At 46.6% G+C, this 20,974-nt stretch overlaps 1 protein-coding gene and 1 pseudogene across 1 annotated transcript; both read right to left on the bottom strand.

Annotated features, from left to right (window-relative positions):
* Positions 1–851: 851 nt before the first annotated feature.
* On the bottom strand, positions 852–11,870 carry Ubap1l (ubiquitin associated protein 1 like). The gene is made up of 5 exons (XM_051197780.1): positions 11,738–11,870; positions 8,386–8,964; positions 5,902–6,111; positions 1,754–1,855; positions 852–986 (listed from the first exon to the last, which is right to left on the bottom strand). Exons 1-5 carry the CDS (start codon positions 11,855–11,857, stop codon positions 852–854), a joined length of 1,146 nt encoding a protein of 381 aa, XP_051053737.1. The 5' UTR covers positions 11,858–11,870.
* Positions 11,871–14,499: 2,629 nt separating this feature from the next.
* On the bottom strand, positions 14,500–15,513 carry LOC127231693 (actin, cytoplasmic 2-like; annotated as a pseudogene).
* Positions 15,514–20,974: the final 5,461 nt, after the last annotated feature.

Below are 20,974 nucleotides of genomic sequence, written 5' to 3'. Positions count from 1 at the left end.
AGAAAGTAGCAGCCACTTCCACCCTTGGCTTTCTCTTTGCTTCATGGTGAGCATGCCCTGCTTTGTTAGCCTTGTTAGGTTTGTTTGTTTGGTTGGTTGGTTTTTGAGGTCTGTGTAGCCCTGGCTGTCCTGGAACTCACTCTGTAGACCAGGCTGGTCTGGAACTCTCAGAGATTCACCTGCCTCTGCCTCCCTGGGATTAAAGGCTTGTGACACCACACCTGGTTTTAGTCTTACTAGGTTTTGCTTTGCTTTGTTTTTTTTTTGCCCCCCCCAGAGTTTCAGTGTGTGGCAGTTTAAATGTAATTGCCCCCATAAGCTCATAGGGAGCACCATTATTAGGAGGTGTGACTTTGTTGGAGTTGGTTTAGCTTTGTTGAGGAAGTGTGTCACTGTGGAGATGGGCTTTGAGGTCTCACATGTGCTCAAGCCACACTCAGTGTCTCAGATCACTTACTGTGGGTCAAGATGAAGCTCCTTCTCCACTCTCAGCTCCTTCTCTATCACCATGACTGCCAGCATGCCACTGTGTCCTGGTATGATAATAATGGACTACACCTCTGAAACTGTAAGACACCCAATTAAATGCTTTCCTTTGTAAGAGTGGTCATAGTGTCTCTTCATGATAATAGAAACCCTAACTAAGGCAGTGTGTAACAGCCTTGGCTGTCCTGGAACTAGCTCTAGACCAGGCTGGTTCCTGACTCCAGAAGGCTGGGATTAAAGATGTGGACCACCACCACCACCATCACCACCTGGCTTGTCTTATTGGGTTTTAATAATGCAGTTAGGATGGGTGGCAGGTCAGGTACAGCACTGGTCAGCCATGTATCACAGAGTATCCTGGCTTGTCATTGGGCACAGGCAACCAGCTCCTCCAAGGCTTGTTCACGCCGATTGTCGTGGACTAGCAGCACCTCCTTGATCCGGTCTTGCTGGAAGCCCATGTCACTGAATTGCTGCCAGAGACGCAAGAACTCCCCTGCCTGAAGAGGAGGGAGACAGGGTACTCCATCACGGCAAGGCTGCCTCAGTCCCGGGTAACCCCCTCCCTAGTGCCCACTACACTTCAAACCATCCCAGAAATCTTCGGTCCCTTCACCAGGGAAACCTGACCCTGGGCTATGCCTGTCATTTTCCTCTTCCTCTGGGGATAAGAGCTCCATGCTTTCTTCCTCTACCAAGGAAAGGAGGCCCCAGTCTTGCTGAGGCTCCATCATCTGGCTGACTCTGATTCCCTGTGATTGGCATTATGGCAGGATGAGGGCTGCACAGCAGGTCCAGAGGCTGAGCCAGGGGTGCTGCCTGTGTGTTGGTAGTGTTGGGTTTTACTCTACTCAGCCTCTGCTGAAGACTCGCCCTGTGTTTTCCTCTAAGCACTCAGTCCTGTGAATTGCTGTCCGTCAATGAGGCAGGTACTGTCAATGGGCACTTGTTTCTTTCTGTGCGGCCTGCAGCTTCGTGAATGCTGTAAGGGCATAAACTCTCTGAGTTCAAGGATCTCCAGTCTGCTCCTGTATGAGTCTCAAAAACATCAGGTACCTAATAATAAGTGGTGTGTTGATTCGGTCACCCATGGAAAAGCCCGGAACCTCCGGCCTCTCCACCTCTGCATTCTTGGTCTCCCATCTGTGGCTGTACTCCACTCTTGTCCCAGTGTGAGCAGGCTAGTTCTCTCCTGACCAGTCCACAGGCTGCTCTGGGGCCATTGCACCCCTGCACCCCATGCTTCCACTCCCTGGGCCCAGCTGACCTTGTGCTCAGAGAACTGGAACATCTCCATGGCCTCATCCACGAGGGCTTCATCGTAGCCCTGCCGCAGCAGCCTCTCACAGGCACTGAGGTAGCTGAGAAACTGGGCCAAAGAGGGCAGAGGGAAAAAGACGGTAAGAGGAAAGGCAGAGCCATGCTAGGGAGTCACCCAAGGGTCTCCCCAAAGCCACACAGCTCGACAACCTATCACAGGAAGCAGGGAGTCAACAGAAGAGGGACAGGCTTCCTTTGAGAACCAGCAGATGAGTGACAACAGGTCCTTAACAAATGTCCCAGGTTGAGGGATAGAATCCAAGAAAAGGGCTGTTCAAATGTTCATAGAGCCTACATGGGGTGCAGGGCAAGCTCTAAACATGTCAACGCACCACAGCCACCACATGTACTACCATGACGACCCATCCTGTCACCTAGGATGAGTAGAGTTCCCACCAGACAACAGTCTATACCACAGTTGGGGGAGGGGAAGTGGCAGAGGAAATTCTCCAGGGGCTGAAAACTTGTTCATATCACCCCTCATTATACCATCAGTGACTTGTTTTGCCTTCATTAGGCAAATCATTAGATCATTAGATCAAGGCTGGCCACACTACACAGTGACCTTGAGGCTAACCAGTAACATAGCAAGACCTGTCTCAAAAAACTAATAGCAACAAAAACCAAAATAAGTGGCAGCTAAGTTGGTGGAGTGCTTGCCTAGCATGATTGAGGTTCCAGCACCTGGGCACCATGGTGCCAGGGAGAGATGGAAGTAGGAGGATCAGAAGTTCAAGGCTAAGGAGATGGCTCAGCGGGTAAGAGCACTTGCTTCATAAAAGTGAGGATCTGAGTTCTGCCACACAGCAGACTGTCACCTCAGCACCCCAGGAAACAGAAGCAGAATGCCTGGGGCTTGTTGCCTGCCAGCCTAGCTATTCCCTTGAGAGATCTTGTCTCAAGGGAATAAAGCAGAGAGGGACAGAACAGATTATTTTCTCTGATCTCCCTCTCATGCACCCACGAGTGTCTGTACCTGCACACTCACAGATGCACAAACATATACCACATGCACCCAGGCACTCATGAACATGCACATACACTGATAACATAAGTTAAAGATCATACTCAGCTACATAGTGAGTTTGAGGTCAGAACAGATGTGCTGCCTTTTCACCATACCCCATCCTGCTCATAGCCCCAGCTTCCTCCTTTTCTCTCAGCCTTCATGTAGCTTCCCATCCAAGACCAGCCTCATTCTCCTCCCAGGAGGCCTCTCTGCAGACTGTCTTTACTGGGTCATCTTTGGGGCTCCTAGGCCCCACCCACCCATTGCAGCGCTCACTACTTCACTTTATATTTGTGTCCACTCACTTTTGGCACACAGTGGAAGGTTAGTACACCGCCACTGCACTCCCAACACTAGCAGGGGAGGCAAAGTAGCGCAATAAACACAGGCTGTGTTCATAAAACCAATTAAGAACTATCTTCAAGGAACTCACAGCTTAGCAGAGGAGACTTGGGGGACTATGCTAGTGCTGGGCAAATCTAAGCAGGATTTATAGGGGACAGGTGCCAGATAAAACTCTAGGCTGAAGAGAACCACGTGTGTAGCTGAGAAAGAGTAGGTCAAGTTTCTGCTGACATTCAGAGCCGCCGCCGAGATCACAAACCACACAGATCGTCCAGGCCTGTGGTTTGCAAACTCTTGGAGCTCTTGTTCTATTTGTCCCAGCCCAGGAAGCTTCAGCAAGAAGCAGCTGAGAGCCGGCTGCCTGAAGCTGGAGGCCTATGGCTGCAGGAGCACATCTGGAGAGCCGGGTGTGGTGGCACAAGCCATTAATTCCATCAGAAGCAGGCAGATCTCTGAGTTTGAGGCTATCTCGGGATAGCCAGGGCTACACATAGTAACTGTCTCTCAAAAAAAAAAAAACAAAAAAAACCAAATAAACAACAACAAAAATCACCTGATGAGCCACAAGCTTGTCCCAAAGTCCAGGCTCTGTCCCAAATCAGTTATATGAGACGCTTTGCTAGTGAGACCCTATTAGTATCTTTCAATGCTCCTAGAACAGTTGCAAAAAGCACCAAGGTTGGGAACATTGCTGTCAGGGAGCATCCACCATCTGCCCCTGTCCACTCTCCCTTTCTCTGGAGGTGACAATTTCTCCCAAGTCCCTGTCCACTGTCATGTCAGCTTAGAGCCCTCCTGCCATTCCTGCAGCCCACTTCAGCTAATCAGCGTGACCAAGAGGCCTTGAAAGGTAGGATATATGGACCCTCATTCTGGGACTCTGGCAGGCCTCCATATCTTCAGCTATGGAAGGGGTTGGAGTGAATGACTTTCAAACTATGCTCAGAGTCAGGTCTACAAGTGTCCCTCAGCAGATCTGCACTTGGCCTATGAACCCGCCTTGCTGGTTGCAGTGGACACATCAAGGCTGGGGAAGGAGGGAGAGAGAGAGACAGTAAGGAAGAGAGGAAGGGAGGGAGAGGGGGAAATGGGAGGGAAGGAAGAAGGGGGAAAGAAAGAGGGGGGGGAGGAAGGAAGGAGTGAGTAATGTCCAAAGCTTTTTTCCATTTTTCTCTAAGTGCCTTGTCTCCGTAACCCAATGGCCTCTCTCCTGGGTCATCTGTCATTTATCTAGGAGAAAGGGACTTAATAAAATGTCTTTCAAGTGGGGAGTGATCCTGAAGGAGCTGAGGAAGGACCAATTGCCATGGAGCCAGCTTTCTTTCTTTTCTTTTTTCTTTTTCTTTTTCTTTCTTTCTTTTTTTTTTTTTTTGTTTTTTGTTTTTTGTTTTTTATTTTTTCAAGACAGAGTTTCTCTGTGTAGCTTTGGAGCCTGTCCTGGCACTCACTCTGTAGCCCAGGCTGGCCTCGAACTCACGAAGACCCACCTGCCTCTAGGAGCCAGATTTCCAACCACAAAGCATCCTGATGTTTAGAAAGTGATGCAAAGCGGGGATGGTACATCGGGAGTCGGGTGTGGGTGAAGGCAGTGCCACTCAGTGCCACCTCCCATTGCTGCTCCAGTCCTTCCATACGTCCCTTTTGTCTCCTGGGTCATTTACCAACATTTTGATCTAGGTTTCAAGGTACCCTCAACTGGCCCCCAATTTTCTTTCTTAAGTCCCAGAAGCCTGCTTCTCATACCTCCAACAGCTAGACTGTTTAGGTAGCATCTCCCAAAGACCTTGTCCCTGTCATGGTAGCTCTTACCTCAGAGTCAGAGCTCTTCTAGCCTTGCAGTCCACCTCAGTGTGTGGAACTCCCATGAAACGTTCCCCAAGCACTGGAACCTCTTTGTAGTAGGTTGACAATGGATAAGATTTCTTTGAAGCAGTCGCTCCAATCAAGAGTAGTCTATTTCTCCACCCTTTAGATCTGGACTTGTCTAGGACATGCTTTGACTGACGAAAGAGGTGGAAGTGACTACAGATAATCTGAAAGCTCAGGTGACTTTGAAACGTTGCTCTTACACTTTTGGAACCAACTGGAACCAATTGGGCTAGTTTTCTGAAGAAATGTGCCCTAGCTGGCAAGTATCGCCAATCACTGGACTGAGGCACCCACCCTAGCTGAAGCAGTAAATATCACTTAGAAGTAAGAGACTGCCTAAACAGATGTGACAGTATCTGAGGAAGACACCCGAGGCTGACCTACAGCCTTCACACATATTTTCAGACACATACACACACACCAGCACATACATGAGCAAATACACACATATGCATATCTCTCAGTAGAGATTGCCCTATTGGACAGTTCTAGAGAAACTTTTGACTGCCTAAAGCTCCAGCCTCCTTTATTTGGGGCATGGACTAGGATAGGGTTCAAATACAGAGATTCCCCCACATGGCCATAGGGATTCCTGTGAAGCCCTGTGGACAGGATAGCAGTAAGACCTAGAAATTCAACCTCAAACTTGGTAATTTGTGCCAAGTTGAGGTTCTCCCTCTAAAGAGATGGAAGCAAGGACTGGAGCTCTGGACTAATGAGAGGTTGCCTGCTATGTACAAGGCCCATTGATCCCTAGACTTCAAGAGAGGAGACAGGATAGGGGAACAAAACCTTTTTCAAGTTAAAGGTAAAAAGTCAGTTAACTTTACCTAACTCCAGCATGGCAGCCCCTCAGCCCTGGGCCCACTCACCTGGCTCAGGCTCCGCCTTCCTGTCTTCTGCAGAGCCACAATGGCCCTTCCCAGGGGATAGCCCAAAGCAACCACTGGTCCAATGAGGTCTTGCTCCTCTTTGGTCAGGGCAGACAGCAGGTCAGTTGCTGAATCAGGATGCAATCTATAGGAGCCAAGGGGCTGGGGTGTCCCACTAAGAGGTGGCAAGCAGGTGTATGGGCTGAGAGACTGGAACACAGACAGGATGACATGTCAGTAACCCAAGGAGGTCATAGTCACCTGGGGTGAACATCTTAAGGGGTGGCTTTATGTCCTACTTTATACACAGAGTTGTAGGCCCTGCAGTCCCCAACTCATTTTCTGTTCACTTTGCCAAGATGTCAACAGAGGCCATCTTAGAACTACCTCATCAGGCTGTTAGAGCATAAATCAGAGCATGAGCAAAGTGATTAATTATCAAAGGGCCTGGCATGCAGAGGCTGTCAGCAAAGGCTAATGTTTCACTTAGCACTTACAACACTGCAAATGAAATGTGATAGGTAGCCTGTAATCATAGCTACTTAGGAGCTGAGGCAGGAGGATTGCTTGGCCCCAAGAATACAAGGTAATCCTGAACGTTATAGTCAGGTCAGGAAGAAATAACGAAAGACAGACAGACAAGGTATATATAGATCAGTTGGTAGCATGCCTGTCTGGAATGCACAAAGTCCTGGGCTCAGTCATTAGCATCTCATACACAGAGCATGATGGTATGTGCCTATAATCCCTGCCTCAAGAGGATAAAAAATTCAAGGTTGCCCTTAGCTACCAAGTTTGGGGTCAACTTGGACCACATGGGATTCTGTCACAGAGAGAGAGAATTTCTAGATTTTATATCATATATTGAAATCCAGGTTCAGAGAAATTAGTGACCTGACATATGAACCCTGCCCTGAGGATGCTGTACCACACAGTTTAGTGAGAGGGAACATGTTCCCAGCCACACCCTCCTAGAGTTTGGCTGAGCCAGGCCCAGCAGAATGGTATTCAGAATGGTATTGACTCGGGTACAGTGCTGCACTGCAGAAGGCATTAGCTTGAAGACATTCCCGTGGTTGGCTGGCATCATGAGGAAGGATTTCCCAGCTAGAAATCAAACTAGCAAGGCATTGGTGGCACACCATCAGGCCTCTCCTCTCCCGAGGGAAATCCAGGTGCTGTCTTACTCCTGGGCCTTGGTGCATACTGGGGACATATAAGTTCCCCACCTGTCACCACTCTCTTGGGGTTCTCTGCTATGACTCCTTCTTTTACCCTAAGTTGATGACCACCCAGATTTGAGCCTTAGTATTACTTTTGTCTTTGAAAGACTCTTAGCTACTGTCTGCTTCAGTTTCCCTATGCCTCATGCTTCTGCCCCATCAGTCCCCCAACTAGGATTGTTGTTTAAGTTGATTTTTTTAGACAATGGCTTGTTTCGTGACTATGTGCACAGAGAAGCCTTAAAGTATCCATGTAGCCAAGGTTGGTCTCACACTAGCAATCTTGCTTCAGTCTCCTGCGTTGCTGAGATTACAAATGTGTGCCACCATGCTCTGCTAAGTAGATTTATCTTGACAAGGGAAGAATCTTTCTGGCATCAACATCTAGAATCTGCCCAGCTCCCAAAGCCCCTTCTGTAATGCTGATCCACTTTATAAGTAGAGAGGGTAGAATAGTGTGGTCCAGAAACTCAGCCAAACTGCTGGACTCTGTCTTTTGGATTCAATTTCTCCCTGGCCTTATTCTGTAGTATCCTAGTGTCTGACTGGAAGCCAGAATGCTGTGCCCAAGCACCATATTCTGCTACCAGTCTGGATCTACCTCAACCTTCCCCTGGACCTAGGACTTAGGGACTCTGAAATTTACTCATTTCTTAAGAAAAAGATACAAATACTACAGTTGGAACATGTGAGCTGCCAGTTTTCTATGCACTCCCTCCATCCTGGTCTGCATCAGCCCTGTCTGTCAAAGATGATCCCACACTGGAGTCTGGGCCTCTCCCCACATCTTGACCAACTATCTTGTTCTGCATGTCTGGTGGGAAGCAACTATTCCATGAATATTTCTAGACTGAGCCACCAGCTTCTCCAGCCTGCTCAGTGTGAAGCCCCAGAGCTGAGTCTGAGGCACATGCTTTCATGAGCTCCCCCTGTAGGTAGGGTCCTCTGCTAGGTGGTCAGGAAACAAAAATGAGCATTACCCCCTCCCACCCCTAAAAGAATTAATATTCCACTGCAAGAGAAAGATGGGACTAGAAACTGATTGGTAACCATTGTGACATATGCCCATGTGGGAAATCCAGAGAGTGGTGAGCCTCCAAGCAGAATATACTAGGCTGCAGCAAGGACAGGACCTCAGGGCCAGATGGGAGCTGATGAGCAGAGAGCAGTACATGGAGGAAGAAACCCATGCTGGGGACCCTCAACTTGGAAGACCTTGGCTTAGGACCTGTGACTTTGGAGGGAAACACAAAGTTCTTACAGCGTCAGTGGGCTTGTGGCTCCGCAGTGGAGGCATGGTGCCAGCAGTGGAGGGTCGTGGAGGCAGCTCGGGGATGCTGGGGGGCTGCGGAGCTGGACCAGGGGCTGGCGCTGGGCTGGCACTCAGGCTCAAAGTGCGGTGGCCTCGGAAGCGGTGCAGAAGGGCTCGTGGACACGTGGCTAGTCTGCTCTCTGAGAGCCGTCGCCGGGCACCAGACAGCTCAGACCTCATGTTTCTCAGCACATTCAGGGAGCAGCGTCGATGACCTGCAGGGGAGCTGGGCTGAGGGCTGCTGGAGTTCATCTCCTCCTCACTGGCAGAGGAGGCATCTTCCTCGTCCCTCTTCTCCCCTACTTCTTCTTCCTCCTCCCCTTCTTCCTCTTCAGGAGGTTCTTGTAGTTCAGCTTCTGGGCCTCGGACTTCAGCGGGTGCAGGCACCAGACTGTCTTTTGGACTGACTAGTAAGAGCCAGGCTGGGGGAGCTGATGCAATTCCCAGGTCATTGCATTGGTTGGGAGAAGGACCTCGGATGAGTGCTTCCACCCAGAAGAGAGCCTTCCTTTCCAGGCTGAAGTCATGCTGAAGAGAGATGCGTGATGTGAGGCTCAGCTGTGGCAAGCCAGAGCTGTGGAGACATGGCCCTCAGTGCTGCCTTGGGGACCCTGTTCAGTCAAATTTGCCATAAGGGGAAAGCTCCTGGCTCTAAGCTCTGGATATCCTCATAGCCCACTCCCATCCTCCTTTCCAGGTGTTTCTGGGGCCCACAGACATCTTAACAGTTCAATGGCAAAACCCTGATATGAGGGGAAAATCAAGTAATGTGTTAACAGAGAGAGAAACCATGGTAAAACTCCAATATTTAAAACCCTTCGCCATTCAGTATGTCACTGAGCAACAGCTACCTCAAGACACTTCAGTAGAAACAACTTTGGGGGTCAGGGGCCTTAGTTCAGTGGGTAGAGGGCTTGCATACAAATCTCCAGGTTCCAAACCTAGTACCACATAAACTGGGCACTGTCCTGCACACCCATGAGCTCAGCGCTTGAGAGGCAGAGTCAGGGAAACAGGAAGGTCGAGGTCCTTCTGGGCTACATAGTGAATTTAAGGCCATCCTGGACTACATGTTTAGATTAATGTGTTCTTGGTAAAGCAGCTTTCACCTGGGCCGGGACCACCCGCCACAGAGCTGTCCCCCTAAGAAGTGGGTCCAGCAGAGAAACCTCCTCAGACAGCAGTAACACCTGTCCTCACTCCCTTTGCTGATACCCAAGATTATTTTAGGGCCCAGAATATGTAATAACCTAATCTTCACTGAACTCTACTTAGTGGGTTCAGGTGTCCTTCCTGTTTCCAGATGATGTCTCTTGTTGAGGACAGATTAGTGGTATGTGGCTGAGCTGTGTTTCTGTCTCTCTGACTACAGAGTTTCCTCCACTGCATGTCAGATCACTTAAAAGCAGAACAGAGCTAGACAGTGGCGGCACATACCTTTACTTGGGAGCAGAGGCAGGTGGATCTCTGTGAGATCAAGGCCAGCCTGGTGTACAGAGTGGGATCTGAGATAGCCAAAGATACACAGAGAAACCCTATCTTGAAAAACAAATGAATAAAGAAGGATTTTATAATACATTGAATGAAAACAAAAAATACACACTTGAGTAAAAAAGGAAAAGTGGTTGGTTATTTTGGCATATGCACACATAAGGGCTTCTGGCTGGTTGTCGTCTATGCAAGACTGGCAATCAAGTTCCTCTCCTCAGTGACACAGGCCTGTGTCAGAGAAAGAGAGGCCACAATGCAGGCTGCAGGACCAGTCAGAGCTGTGAACAAAGAGCAGGACCGGCACTGTGCTGGAGGCCACTGGAGTCTCTCCACTCCACCCGCCCATCTCTCCTTCCTACACTGTGCTCTGAACTATCCACTCCGAATCCCCCACCTCTCCTCTCCCTCCTGTGGGTTTTACATTATTTCCCCCTACAAACCTTACCTGTTTTTTTACTTTTCTCTCTGAAGACCTGGACTAGATATCAGGCTTGCCTCGGGCAATTCCTGAATGAGTCATCTTTGTTCTCTGCGCCTCAGGTTTCTCATGTACAAAGAGTGGAGCTGAATCAGATCCTTATTGTTGCTGTTCTGTTTTGACTCAGGGTCTTCCTGCCTCAGCCTCTCAGGGGCTTGGATTATATAGCATGTGATACCAGACATGGGAGCCCCAGATCAACTTCAAAGTTCTTGTTTAATTTTCAAGTTATATGAATCTGCGTCTACCTTATGATACATCTATGTTATGATATAGGCAACTCCTCTCCCCAAGCTACAGCTATAGCCTGTGTTTTAGTATAATGTAAATGCAACATATCTTTCCCCTAAAATCTTCAAGTAAACTTGATTCTGTAGACAATTAATTCCTTTCTTTTATCCTGAGGCTATGGGCTATGCCCACTACAGGGCAGGAGGGAGAGGCTTGAGGTCCTTTCAGGCCCTTGCCAATGTGGACTACCATTCCTCCTAAAGTACCCACAGAATGATCATTCCTTCCTTCCTTCCTTCCTTCCTTCCTTCCTTCCATCCTTCCTTCCTAGACAGAGTTTCTCTGATGAGTAGCCCCGGCTACTCTGAACTTCTTACTGTAGACCAGGCTGGCTTTGAACTCACAGAGCTCTGCCTGCTCTGCCTCCCAGGTGCTGGGATTAAAGGCATGTGCCACTACTGCCTGGCTAGCTGCTTGTGCTTGTTTTTGTAACCAGAGGATTCTGGAAATGGAGCCTTATCACCAAGAGTGATTCTAACAGCTGATGTGGAAGAGGATGAGATGGAGCACAGTGGCAGTGACGAGCAGCTCACACACACACATACACACACAAACAGCTCACACACACACACAAGCAGCTCTCACACACATACACACACACACAAGCAGCTCTCTCACACACAAGCAGCTCTCACACACACATACACACACACAAGCAGCTCACACACACAAGCAGCTCACACACACACAAGTAGCTCTCATACACACAAGCAGCTCACACACACAAGCAGCTCTCTCTCACACACACAAGCAGCTCTCTCTCTCTCTCACACACACACACACACACACACACACACACACACACACACAAGCAGCTCACACACACACACAAGCAACTCTCACAAGCAGGTCTCAGCTGACCTAGGAAATAACTTAAGACACCAGACTTCTCCACTGAACCTGTTGGCTTATTTTCAGACTCCCTAGACTCTTGGAAAGCAAACCAAGCTTCCCTTTAGAGTCATGAGACAGGCCTCTGGGGCTCAGCCTCCTTAGATGTCAGATCCAAGGACAGAGCTAGACAGTCAGAGATTCACTTACCATGGAGCCCAGCAGAAGCTCTCTACAGTCCCGGACACTGAACTCTGGAGCAGGGTGGGGCTCTGTGTCCATCACAAAGCCCTTGGGCACCTTGAAGGGGACACCATCAAGGGCATTCATTCTGCCAGAGATGATGAAGCTGTCTCAGAAGATCTGAGCAAGTGGCCTGATGGCAGGGAGTCCTCAGAACCAGGCTCAGGCCACACTCTCCTGTGTGGAGGCCTCTACAGCTGGAAAGAAAAGAAGAAGTGGCCAGGGCTGTACAGGGAAGAAATAAGTAAAACCCAGAGTATCAACATCGACTATTTCATACCAAAGCCATACGTTACCAGGCATGTCCCAGCTGTGCCTACAGGCTGAATGCACCCCAAGATAGCTATGAATAGAGTCCAATATTAAACTATAAACTTACTTTTTTTTTTCAATTATTTTCCTGGTTTGGTAATTCAAACCTGTGTCATTCTCCTGCAAGTTGTCCTCTGACCTCCACACATGCGCTATGGTATATATCACACATACACAATAAATAAATGTAATAATATTTTAACAAATAACAAAATAAAGTGGAAAATTAAATGCCTGCACATCTCCATAGACTCAGGATGCCTGGAGCTGGAGTTACAAGTGGTTTGACCATAAGCTGCCTGATGTGGGTGCTAGGGACTGAACTCTGGTCCTGTTCAAAGTAGGAAGTGTTCTTACCACTGAGCCATCTCTCTGGCTGAGCTGCTATTTTATCATCATCATCATCATCATCGAGTGGAGGAAGGCCTAGAGCTTTGTATCTACCAGGCAAGCACTCTACCTCTGAGCTACACCCCAACACCCCCTCCTCTGTTATTTGTAAGAAACATGGGGCTAGGGATACAGCCCAGTGGGAGAGTGTTTGCTGTTCTGCATGAAGCTCTGGGCTCCATCCCCAGAGCAACAAAAATAAACCCCCAAACAGAAACAAAAAAACCTCAAGTCACAGCAGTTTGGGACTAAAAGGCAACTTCCTCACCCTAGTGAAGAACATCCCTAACCATCCACAGCAAACTACTGAGTGATGTCCTCAAGGCTGGCAGTGAAACAAGGGTGTCATAGCACCATCTCTTCTGTCCCATGTGGCACCAGATACTAGCTTGTGCAAGAAGGGAAGAAAACTAATACACATATAGACTGGAAGAAGGAAAACAACCATTATTGGTAGATCACAAAGTTCAGAAGAATCTACGAACAACACTCTTAGAATTAGTAACACAATTTAGAAACTGATGGGTGGGTGCCTTCTGTACATATGTTTCTCTTATTGTTTAATGAATAAAGCACTGTTTGCCTAGTGGCCAGGCAGGAAGGATAGGCGGGGCTAGGAGATAAGTAGTAGTATGGGAAGTGTAGGCAGAGAACAGAAGACATGTAGCAGAGGAAGGAATAACAGGTCCAGACCCTTCTCCAGTAAGATAAGATCACATGGAAATACTTAGATTAATAGAAATGGGTTAATAATTAAGACAGAGCTAGCCGATAAGAAGCCCAAGCCACCGGCCAACAGGATATGTGTTTATTTGGGGTCAAATGGCTTTGGGAAACTCACCAACAAGAAAGGACACTGGATACACAGTCAACATTCAAAGTAAACTATACTCAGGTGTGAACAATAAGCTATGTAAAAGCATTTTTAAGATTGAATTTTTAAAAAAAGACCATTGGTGTTTATTGATATTACATCCACCACTAAGGACTTAATCTACCACAGTATGTATAAGAACTCCACATAGAAAACCAAAAGCTATTAAATTAAGTGGAGGAACATACCTTGCTGGAAGATGATAAACTTCAATAAATAGTTCTCCGAGAACTGATATACAGATCTGAAGAATCATAATTCAACCATTAGCATAATTGGCATGCTAATTCTAAAATTAATCTGGTTACAAAGAACCAAGAAAATCCAGGGCAATTTTTTTTTATGTGTGTATGTGTCTGCATGAATGTAGGTGATGTGTATACAGGTTCCCACAGAGGTAAGAGAGTTGTCAGATGCTCACTCAACATGGGATTTGTATTCTAACTTTTGGCCTCTGTACGCACAGGAAGTGTTCTTAGCCTCTGAGCAATCTCCCCAGCCCAAGTGCAATCTTAAAAAACAGACAAATAAACAAACAACAAAAACCAAATGAGATCGGGGAAGGAGGGAGTAGAGAGAAAGACACTAGCAGACAAGCATGCCTTTAATCTAGCAGTTGGAGGCATAAGCAGGAAAATGTCTACGTCTTGACCCACAGTCAACAGAAGCAACTCTGTGCCACACTGAGCGCAGCTTAATCATAAGAGCCCTCAAAGCCCACCCCCACAGTGCACACTTCCTCCAACAAGGCCATACCTGCTCCAACAGGGCTGCACCTCCTAACAGTGCCACTCCCTATGGGAGCCACTTTCTTTCAAACCACCACAGCAGAAGATTAAAAAAAAATCTGTAATATAATTTATACAAAAGCAATGCTATCACCTTCCCTGCTTGGACTCGGGACACAGTCTGGGTCATCACCCTTTTCAGAGTAGGGATCAGTTGTGGGAGGATGAAGAGCTCATTGGAATGGTTATTAAACAAACAAACAATGCACAGTCAGCCCTTACCCACAACTTTGAGGCTACTTGCTCCAACCAACTGCAGTTGCCTTCACTGTTCGAGTTTTTAAATCCTGAGCCCAAAGCACCAAAAGAAAACAAAACCAAAATGAATTAAAATGAAACAAAACACAAGGTGATGTCCATGTTATCTAATGTTGTGAGGTGGAGATGGAGCTGCCAATCCACAAGAGTGCTGTGCTCTTGATCTTCACAGTGGTAAAAGCCAGAGCAGTGATCTCCTGCACCCTGTCGATGATGCTTGGGTACATGGTGGTGCCACCAGACAGCACTGGTTGGCATGGAGGTCTTTAGAGATGTTGACATTACACTTCATGATGGAAATGACAGTAGTTTTGTAGATGTCACACACAGGAAGAAAGGGTGGAAGAAGGCCTTGGGACAATGGAACTGCTCTTTGCCAACAGAGATGGCCTGGTGGTGGGGCAGCTAGTAGCTCTTCTCCAGGGAGGAGGATGCAGCAGTGACCATCTCTTGCTCCAAGTCTAGAATGACAGCATAGCTTCTCCTTGATGTCATTACAATTCCCCCCCCCCCTTGGCTGTGGCGGTAAAGTCGTAGCCATGCTCAGTCAAGATTTTCATGAGATAGTCTGTCAGGTCCCAGCCAGCCAGGTTCAGATACAGGATGCTGTGAGGAAAGCATAACCCTTGTCAATGGGCATGTGTAGGTGACTATCTCCAGAGTCCATCATGATGCTGGTGGTGCCACCAGGCTTATACAGGGACAGCACATCCTGCATAGCCATGCAATGGCTTGGGTGTCAAACATTTTGAACACAATCTGGGTTATCTTTTCATGGTTGTTTTTAGAGTTCAGGAATGCCTTAGAGAGCAGCATGGAGTACTCCTCAGGGGCCACAGGTACCTCATGGTACAAGGTATGATGTAATCATCTCCATGTTGTCCCAGTTGGTAGCAATGCCTTGCTCCATGGGATACTTCAGGGTCAGGATGCTTTTCTTGTTCTGGATTTCAACACCCAAATAGAAGTCCACCATCACATTCTGGTGTTGCAGGCGGCCCAAGGTGGAGGTAAGGACTGCTGGGGAGCATGGTTGCTGGCAAAGCTGACTTGACAAATTAGCCGTGACATCATCCATGGAGAACTAGGTGACTAGCATAGAGTAGCAGTGGAAGAGCCCTGAGACGTATGTCCTCACAGGGTAGATATGAAGGTATCTTAGAGAAGTTTACAAGAGACTGATGTTGCAGATCCAGTCTTGGTGGCACAGGTTTGTAATCCAGCTACTTAGAAGACTGAGGCAGGAGAATCACAAGTTCAATGCCTACCTGGGCTGCAAAATGAGTTTAAATCTTGCCTGGGGAATTTAGTAAGACTCATTTTTTTTATAAACATTCCAATCCCAGTTCCCCTTCCCTCCTCTCCTACCCCTCCTCCCACCTCTCCACCATCCCACCTCCCATCTGTTCCTGAGAGAGGGTAAGGCTTCCCCTAGGAAGTCAGCTATGTTTGTCTCATCACCTTGGTGAGGCAGGACCAAGCCCCCACCCCCACCCCCATCTAGGCCGAACAAGGATTCTCTCCATATAGAATGGGCTCCACTAAGTCAGTTTATGCATTAGAGTTAGATCTTGGTCTCACTGCCAGTGGTCTCATATACTGCCCAAGCCACACCATTGTCACCTGTATTCAGGGAACCCTATTCCCTGAATATGCAGGTCCCCCGGTTGTCAGACTGGAGTCAGTGACCTCTCACTAGCTTGGTTCAGCTGATTTGTGGATTTCCCCATCACAGTCTTGACTTTTTTTTTTTTTTTTAAATAACTTTGCTTCTCCCTCACTTCAATTGTATTCCAGGAGTTCAGCCCAATGGTTAGTTGTGGATCTCTGCATCTGCTTCCATTTCTGGAAGAGGGTTTTAGCTTCTCTAGGGCTGTGGATTGTAGGCTGATTTCCCTTTGCTTTATGTCTGGTATCCACTTATCATTGAGTATATTTGTCTTTCTGGGTCTGGATTACCTCACTCAGGATGGATTTTTCTAGTTCTGCCCATTTGCCTGCAAATTTAAAGATGTCATTGTTCTTACTGCTGAGTGTTACTGCTGAGTGTGTGTACATTTTCTTTATCCATTTTTTGTTTTTTAAAGATTTATTTATTTATTAAGTATACAGTGTTCTACCTGCATATATGCCTGAACTTCATGACAGAAGAGGGTGCCAGAACACATTACAGATGGTTGTGAGTCACCATGTGGGTGCTGGGAATTGAACTCAGGACCTCTGGAAGAATAGTCAGTGCTCTTAACCTCTGAGCCATCTCTCCATCCCTGAGATTCTGTCTTTACATAAAAGTAAAAAGAGGGCTGGGGCTATAGAGCTCAGTGGTACAGTGCTTAAATAGCAGCCAGGAAGCCCTTGGTTAATCCCCAGTATCCCATGTATATAGATACACACAAAGAAAAAGACTAGCCATGAAGAAATTACTGATAAACTGGATTAAAGTCAGAAGTCCTAGCCATCAGAGTTTAAAGACAACCCCAGCATGGGAGACAATATTTGCAAAATATTGCCTGCCAAGGGACTCATATTCAGCCTATATAATGAACTTCTACAAATAATAGGAAGTTTTAAATTCTCATTAGGAGAATATCCAAATGGCCAATGGATACAGTATGTATTATTTAACCTCTTTAGTTATTGGGTATATAAAGTAAAACAGTGACCCAACACATACCAAGTCATGAATGGCTCAAATTAAACGGCTGGCCATGACATGCTATTAAAGATATGAACATCGGTAAATCTCATGCACTGTTGGTAAGGACATCAGTCAGGACTGGTCCATAGCATCTACCAAGGGTTTAATATTGAGTCTGCTGCCTTGAAAAAATAATAACTTTTCCACATGAATTCAAACTCACAACTACTTAGAACACAAACTAAATTTCGGATCACAGCTGGCAGTCAGGAGCCTGTATCAGAATATGCCTCTGATCCCACACAATCTGTCAGCCCTGACAGGATGACACAAAGCCCTTCTGCTTGGGGTCACTGTGCGGCCATCCTGTTCCCAACAGAACAGCCTCATGTAGAGATGTTGGGTGGGTAATCTGGGAGCAGACAGGTCAAGTGAGGGCGGGAGGCCAAAGCCCTCAATCCCCTCATCGCCTCCCCAATCTGTCTGTCCTCATCAGTGTCTTTCTGCCTTCAGGACTCATCATTCCTGCCCGAATCTACGTTACAGCATGCCAGTGGGTGCCTCCCTGTGTCCCTCCATGGGTAAGATCAGGCAAGCCTTGGGGTAAAACTGCCTTGTCGGCTCATTTTTGCTGGACACGGATGTTACAGGATGTTCAGAAAAGCTCACCAGGTTAATGTCCTCAGATTTATCTTTCAGTCTCAGCTACCACTACATTCTGAATTATAGAGAAGGAAAAGCCCAGATTCTATTGAGGCTCCAGTGTAAATTCTTGTCCATTTGAGATAACAATGCCCCCCCCCCCATTTTCCACTTAACATCTGCATCCTGAATCCCTAATAACTGTTTTCTGCACAGCCCTAACCTGGCTTCTAGGGTGGAGATTCTGAAAGTCTTTTTCTGACGAACAACAAAGGCCACAGTGCAAACCAGAGCTAGTTAGAACACTTTAAAATGCATCAGTGTGACTCTGGAAGGGGCAGCCTAGTCCTTGTGTGGCTTGGGAAAGCTTTAGGAAACACTTGAGCATCCAAGGGTAGGAAATGGATTGTGAGCAGAAGGTTTAAAGAACAGGCATCCAGTGAAGGAACAGCACGAACAGACAGCAGACACAGGAATCTGCAGGGTGAGGTGAGGGGGTCACAAGTGAGTAAATGGTATGTTCAGTCTGCAGCAAAATTCACAGTAGATTAGGGTACTTCCTGCTGGGAAGGACTTAGAAATTTTTTTAATGTTTATTTATTTTGTTTGTCCATACGGGACAAAGAGGGTACTGGACGAATCTCCTAGAACTGGAGCTACAGACACTTGTGAGCTGCCATGTATGTGCTGGGGAACGGAACGTGGGTCCTCTGGAAGAGCAGTCAGTTCTCCTAACCACTGAGCCATCTCTCTATCCCAGAGGACTTTGAGCTGAGTTCTGACTCCAATGAGTAGTTGGCAGAGAAAGTCATATGGGGCTGGGATGAGGTGGGGATATAGAAGGAAAGCAAGGCTGTGCTTCAACAAACTATGTAATTCAGGACTTCTCAGCGAAAGTGTGCCCATTGGACAGATCATGGGGCTGGAGATTGGAGTAAGGTGAAGTGATGAACCTAGGTCGGAGACTAGAAAGGAACGACTCCCCACTGTACCCTACATGATTTCATCCTTCCTTAGGGCTTCAATTCCCTCCTTCTCCATGTCTCTTCTGAGATCAAACTCCTGCCTACAAGGTACCGCCCATAGAACTTAGAGTGCCTCTGATTTAACAAAGTGAATTTCACTTTTCTTACCCCAAACACACTTTTCTTCCCAGACGTCTTAGTCTGAGGGTATGATAACCTGATCCAGGGTGCTAACACACACTCAGACACCTTACCACCTCCCATCTCAGCCTCTGCCAAGTTTCTTCTTCAGAGTCTGTGTCATCTCCATGGCTAACATGAGACTCCAAGCAGGTGTTACCTCAGTAACAGCTCGTTCACCTCCGTTTATCTTCTCCTGTGCTATTATTGTTCCACACACAGAAGTGTAATCATTTCAAACTACAAAATTAAGACACCATTCTTCCTCTTTCCATAGTTCTCAGGTTTAAAAAAAAATTCAAATTCTGAAGGCTTGAAACAGCTAGACTGAACAGTGTCCATGTGTACGTTGTTTTTTGACACAGGGTTTCTCTGTGTAGTCCTAGCTGTCCTGAAACTTGCTTCTAGATCAGACTGGAACTCACATAAGTCTGCCTGCCTCTGAAATGCTAGGCCTGCACCACCACACCCAGCACTAGACTGATTCTTGCCCGCATGATTCCAGCCATAATAGCCTTCATTTGCTATGGTCCCTTGACCCCACAGCACCTCTGCACAACTACTCCTGATTCTGCCTGTGTCTTTCTGTCTCTTCTCAACAACTAAAAGCTTTTTTCACCAGAGCAGCTTTCAGTAATCTCTCTGAATTATTTTTTGAGACAGTTGAGTCCTTCAGGATGTCCTTGAATTTCTAAACAGCTGAGGTGGTCTTCAATTTCTGATCTTCCCGTCTTCACCTCCTAAATGTGGGATCTGGTTTTACTGAGTGTTGGGACTGAAGCCAGGGCTTCATGCATGCTAGGCAAGCATTGTGCCAACTAAAGTACATTCCCAGCTCAAGATACCCCCTCCTTTCACTCTGACCCATAATGTACTCTGAACCAGAACACACTGTTTATATAATCTCACTTAAATGTGTTATAAATGTGTCTGAAGTCAGTTACTACTCTGTGATCTCATATAACTAACTTCCAAAGTACTCAAAGTACAGTTTTTGATCATTGTATTAATGGGCATTTTCTTTTTCACCTGTATTCTCTGTGGGGTTAAAAAGTATTTCTTAGCATCATCTATGGGCACTTTGCATGAAATATCTGGGCAATAAAAATACAGATGGGTTAGTACTTGCCCATGTAGCATCATCACAGTGACAACGAAGAACTCTATCAGTGCAGCTATGGAGGGTAGTCTAGATGGAGCAACATGGAGAAAGCTTACACAAAGTTACTTCTCTCAATACCAGGAAGGCAGGAATCCTGTTCACTCCTTTTTATTCTCTTAGCACCTAAATTATAGTAATGGAAAACAAAAAGCCATCTCCCAAAGGACACAGCTTAATCCCTAGCTTCCTTATTCTCACATGAATTAATAAAGTAGAAACTACCTGAAAATGTGCAGTTATACAAGTCTAACACCACCTGTCTCAAACCTGCCTCAGGTTTTGCTTCAGGGGTTATGAGAAAACAACTTTATTCCAAAGGCAAACAGAATTGGCTTTGGAAACAAAATCTTCAGCAGTAGCAGCTGGGTGTGGCAATCAGGAACTACTGTGTAAATATATACAAAAGTACTTGGGTCATCCAAGTTAATTCAAAAGATAAAGCAGAAACATGTATCAGCAGAAAGGAACATTTTTAAACGTATCATTAAAAAACCAAACTGGATATAAGACACATTTTGCACTTACCTTGTAATTCCCAGGAGAGCTCTCTATGGACAGAATATGAAGATATGAACAAGTACAACAGATGGTGTAATCCCAGCTAAGCTTTTTAAAAAGTCACATGGACACAGAAACATAAAGGATTTTAGAGTGATTAAACTGGTTGGCTGGTTGCAGCAAATTCTCAGACAGCAGGAACTCAGCTAGTATAATAAAATATAGTATAGTATAGTACTCCAGCTAAATATAGTATTTAACATACAGTGAATCTCTCATGGCTTGTTACTCTTCCCTGTGTTTGTATCTAATCCCTTAAAAGCTGTTTGTCTCTTACAAGTCCTGGTTTTGGGATGTGCATATTCTTTTTTTTTTCATATAGAACATAATTAATCTGGGGCTGAAGCAATGACTCAGTGGTTAAAAAGCACTGGCTGGGGGGCTGGAGAGATGGCTCAGAGGTTAAGAGTATTGACTGCTCTTCCAGAGGACCTGAG

This window comes from Phodopus roborovskii, unplaced genomic scaffold, assembly GCF_943737965.1.
Source record: "Phodopus roborovskii unplaced genomic scaffold, PHOROB, whole genome shotgun sequence".
Taxonomy (NCBI): domain Eukaryota; kingdom Metazoa; phylum Chordata; class Mammalia; order Rodentia; family Cricetidae; genus Phodopus; species Phodopus roborovskii.
The sequence above is the reverse complement of the archived record's forward strand: the minus strand, read 5'-3'. Positions and strand labels throughout refer to the sequence as shown.